Source organism: Apteryx rowi, unplaced genomic scaffold (genome assembly GCF_003343035.1).
Source record: "Apteryx rowi isolate R43461 unplaced genomic scaffold, aptRow1 scaffold_1452, whole genome shotgun sequence".
Classification (NCBI taxonomy): Eukaryota; Metazoa; Chordata; class Aves; order Apterygiformes; family Apterygidae; genus Apteryx; species Apteryx rowi.
This window is the reverse complement of record NW_020447700.1, coordinates 32,301-33,383: the sequence shown is the minus strand read 5'-3', so window position 1 is coordinate 33,383 and position 1,083 is coordinate 32,301. Positions and strand designations below refer to the sequence as shown.

At 68.5% G+C, this 1,083-nt stretch overlaps 1 protein-coding gene across 1 annotated transcript in view; it reads right to left on the bottom strand.

The window, feature by feature from the left end:
• The window catches only part of MAN2B1 (mannosidase alpha class 2B member 1), a 9,752-nt gene that overhangs the window by 7,337 nt on the left and 1,332 nt on the right, over positions 1-1,083 (bottom strand). Inside the window, exons 2-3 of the mRNA XM_026058313.1 lie at positions 980-1,083; positions 26-199 (exon numbers count right to left, since the gene is read on the bottom strand). Coding sequence (XP_025914098.1) covers positions 26-199; positions 980-1,083 — 278 coding nt within the window. The remainder of the gene's footprint in view (positions 1-25; positions 200-979) is intronic.

Here is a 1,083-nt window from a genome sequence, read left to right as displayed (position 1 = left end):
GTGCCACGTCCCCGCGTCGCCGTACCCTGGTCGACGAGCTGGCGCACGAGCTGGCGCGTGGCCTCGTCCTGCTGCCGCCACCAGCGGGCCAGGAAGGCCACCTCGGCGTAGACGAAGCGCTTGGCGGGGTCGGCCGCCAGCTGGGCCACCACCGAGTCCAGGATGTACTGCACCCCCGCGTGCTGCAGCTCGTTCCGGGCTGGGGGCGGCACCGGGAGGGGGGGACACGGGGTCATGGTGACGGCCGGGGGGACGGGGGGTCACGGTGACGGCCGGGGGGACACAGGGTCATGGCAACACCTGGGGGGACATGGGGGGGACACAAGGGGGACGGGGGTCACAGCAACGTCCGGGGGGACACAGGAGACATCCAGGGGGACGTGGGGAAGATGGGGGTCACAGCAATGTCCAAGGGGGACATAGGGTCACATCAACACCCAAGGGGGACACAGAAGACATCGGGAGGGGACAGGGGTCACAGCAGCATCCCATAGGGACACAGGGTCATGGCAACATCTGGAGAGTGACACAGGACACAGGCGACACGGGGGTCACAGCAACATACAGGGGGACACAGGGGACATCCAGGGGAATGTGGGGGTGATGGCAACATCCAGAGGGGGGACAGGAGACATCTGAGGGACATGGAGAGGACAGGGATCACAGCAACATCTGGGGGGGACACAACACCATGGCAACATCTGGAGGAGACGTGAGGGTCTCAGCATCGTTCGGGGAGGAAAATAGGTCACAACGCCGTCCCAGGGAGGACATGGGGACGGCGGGGTCCCGGCACCACCCCAGGGGGCCGCCAGCTTCATCCCCGACGTCCCCTCCACCCCCACGGCGGCCTTGGGGGACGTCACCGCCGTCCCTGCAGCCTCCCGGGCGGCCTTGGGGGATGTCACCACCCGCCCCGTTCCCCGGGGACGAGGGCAGAGCCGCGCCGAGGCCACCCGAGGCGGCGGGGACGACGCACCTCCGTAGAAGTACTGCTCCACCGTCTTCAGCCAGCCCACGTCGTTGTGCGTGTGGGCCACGAGGTGCACGTTGAGCAGGCCGGGCCGCGTGGCAGGGCACGAC